Source organism: Cyprinodon variegatus, unplaced genomic scaffold (genome assembly GCF_000732505.1).
Source record: "Cyprinodon variegatus isolate N-32 unplaced genomic scaffold, C_variegatus-1.0 Scaffold522, whole genome shotgun sequence".
In the NCBI taxonomy this organism is placed as follows: Eukaryota; Metazoa; Chordata; class Actinopteri; order Cyprinodontiformes; family Cyprinodontidae; genus Cyprinodon; species Cyprinodon variegatus.
In genome coordinates this window covers 23,428-25,617 of record NW_015150975.1, presented here as the reverse complement: position 1 = coordinate 25,617, position 2,190 = coordinate 23,428, and the positions used below count along the sequence as shown (strand labels likewise).

Here is a 2,190-nt window from a genome sequence, read left to right as displayed (position 1 = left end):
TATTAAAATTATAGTTTTGTTTCAGATATGGATGACCCCCATTACCTACACCATAGAAAAAACTTTAATATAAAGTATCCTATTCTGAGCTGAAAGCTTTTAACTAACTTCCACTTAAAGCACAGTCAACCTGTTTGCTCTTCATCCTGTGAAAGGCTGGAGCTCGTTCCAGCAAAACAGTCAAAGAATGCACCAATCTGTAAATTTAGCAGAGCCAGGAAGTCTCCTTCAACATGCAAACACCATAGACCGTGGAATGCTGGGTTAGCCAAGCATGCAGCGTGTGGCCGACATTGTGCCACCATCCAGCTCCGCGCTCAACATAATCACCTCTGCACTGTGGTGTTTACTCACCGCAGTCCTGCTAATTTAGTTTTCAGTCACCAAGCGTTGGTTGGCGTCTGATGGCATGAATGGACAGCTCCACAACATCTGTTTTTTAAGAGCCCTTTAAACTGCATCTACAGTAACAGACTCGCCTTAGACACACAGTGCGGGCCCGTTCTAGTGCTTTGGCTTCTCTAAGAAGGAATCTAAAAAGATTTCTTACTACTGAAGATTTCTTTTAATCCAGTTGTTTTGCATGCCAGTAAAAGACATCTTTAAAGCCAGCATAAACACAAAAATGACTCATTTGGTGGTTTCTGGAAATCCACTAAACTGACCACTTCCAGATTATATTTAGACTCTAAATCTTTCCTGTGCAGGGAGGCTGGACCATCCCAGCAGCGCAGTTGTTTTATGGCAGCATGTAGGTTCAGCCAGGCTCTTCTGTTCTGCATCGGATGCAGAACTAAAAGCCTCTCCTCCCAGTTCTCCCCTCCCTCTGTGTTCAAGTGACCTATTTAGCAGCAGCAGACGATGCGTTCAGAGGGCGCAGGGGAAGGGGCTTTAATTTAAATCTGGAAAAAAAAAAGCCTGGTATTATATCGGAGTAGACATGTTCAAGTTAGAGCAGCGTTCCCTTTCTATTCCTTTCCTAAGGCTGACTTGATCAATTATGAATCACTTGTCTTGTGGAACTAAATAAAAAAGATGTGCTTTGTCGCCCCCTGATGGTGACTATTGTAGATACAGTAGTGTTTCCCATTCCACTAGAAATTAGCTCCTTTTTTTTTTTTTGATCTGAGGGTCTAAGACACTGAATTCATGAAATAAGGTTCAAGATTGGAGGATTGTAGCGTTTAAATCTTTTCTTTTCTAATAGAGAATTATTTTCACTATCTGCTTTTTGTCTTTTTGTTTTATTAATATATAAATGGGTGGCTTTTTCATTTATTCTCATTTTTCTGAACCTAAAATCATGTTATTTTCTCTCTTTCAGATACTGTTTGATCAAGCCCAGCGTTCTGTGAAGCAGCAGCTGCACAACTTTGTGAAAGAGTGAGAGAACCAGCCATTATTTTTCTGTCACATTTTTTTTTTACATTTTGCATGTTTTATTTATATCATTTGAAGTTTTTCATGTTTTTGCAATATTATAATCATCAACCTAAGCGGGGGAGGTTCTAGACAGGGGCCAACAGGGGCCAGTGTCTCTCTAGAACATGCCCTGCAAAAACTAAAACACAAGTCAGCCTTTTTTTTTCTTGAAATATGTTTATTTTCCCTTGATTTGAGCAGATGCATATGTTTAATATTACACTGGAAAAACGATCTAGAAATAGTTAAAAATATCTTAAATTAAGTGTATTTACCCTTAATTTGAGTAGATAAATATGATTGTTTGCCAATGGAATTAGTATTATTACTCTTAAAATAAGATAATTAGATAATATACATTTGAAATAAGACAATACAATTGTGTTTTCCTATTTTAAGTGTATATTGTCTTGTTCCATTGGTAAAATGTCTCTTTTACCTCCTCAATCCAAGAACAAATGCACTTATTTTAAGAAAAAATGACTTATCTAGATTTCGATTTTTTCCAGTGTATACTTACTGTCACCTAAATGTGCTGGATATCGGTGACTCTCAACCAGAGGGTATTCGTACCCATAGTGGTCCGTGAGTGCATTGTACGGGGCCACTGAAAAAAAAAGAAAAAGTTAACTGATTTTTAAATTTTATTTCAGTTTAACATGGGGGAAAAAAAATCAGAATTCTGACTTTTTTCTGAGAATTCTGAATGAATTCTGACAATAAAAAAAGTCAGAATTCTGAGATCAAAGTCAGAATTCTGAGAAAAAA

General features: G+C 37.2%; 1 protein-coding gene across 1 annotated transcript in view; it reads left to right on the top strand.

Moving 5' to 3' along the window:
- Positions 1–274: 274 nt before the first annotated feature.
- The window catches only part of LOC107095063 (arf-GAP with coiled-coil, ANK repeat and PH domain-containing protein 3-like), a gene marked incomplete at its 3' end in the record, with an annotated part of 24,493 nt that continues 22,577 nt past the window's right edge, over positions 275–2,190 (top strand). Inside the window, exons 1-2 of the mRNA XM_015391033.1 lie at positions 275–358; positions 1,325–1,383. Coding sequence (XP_015246519.1) covers positions 275–358; positions 1,325–1,383 — 143 coding nt within the window. The remainder of the gene's footprint in view (positions 359–1,324; positions 1,384–2,190) is intronic.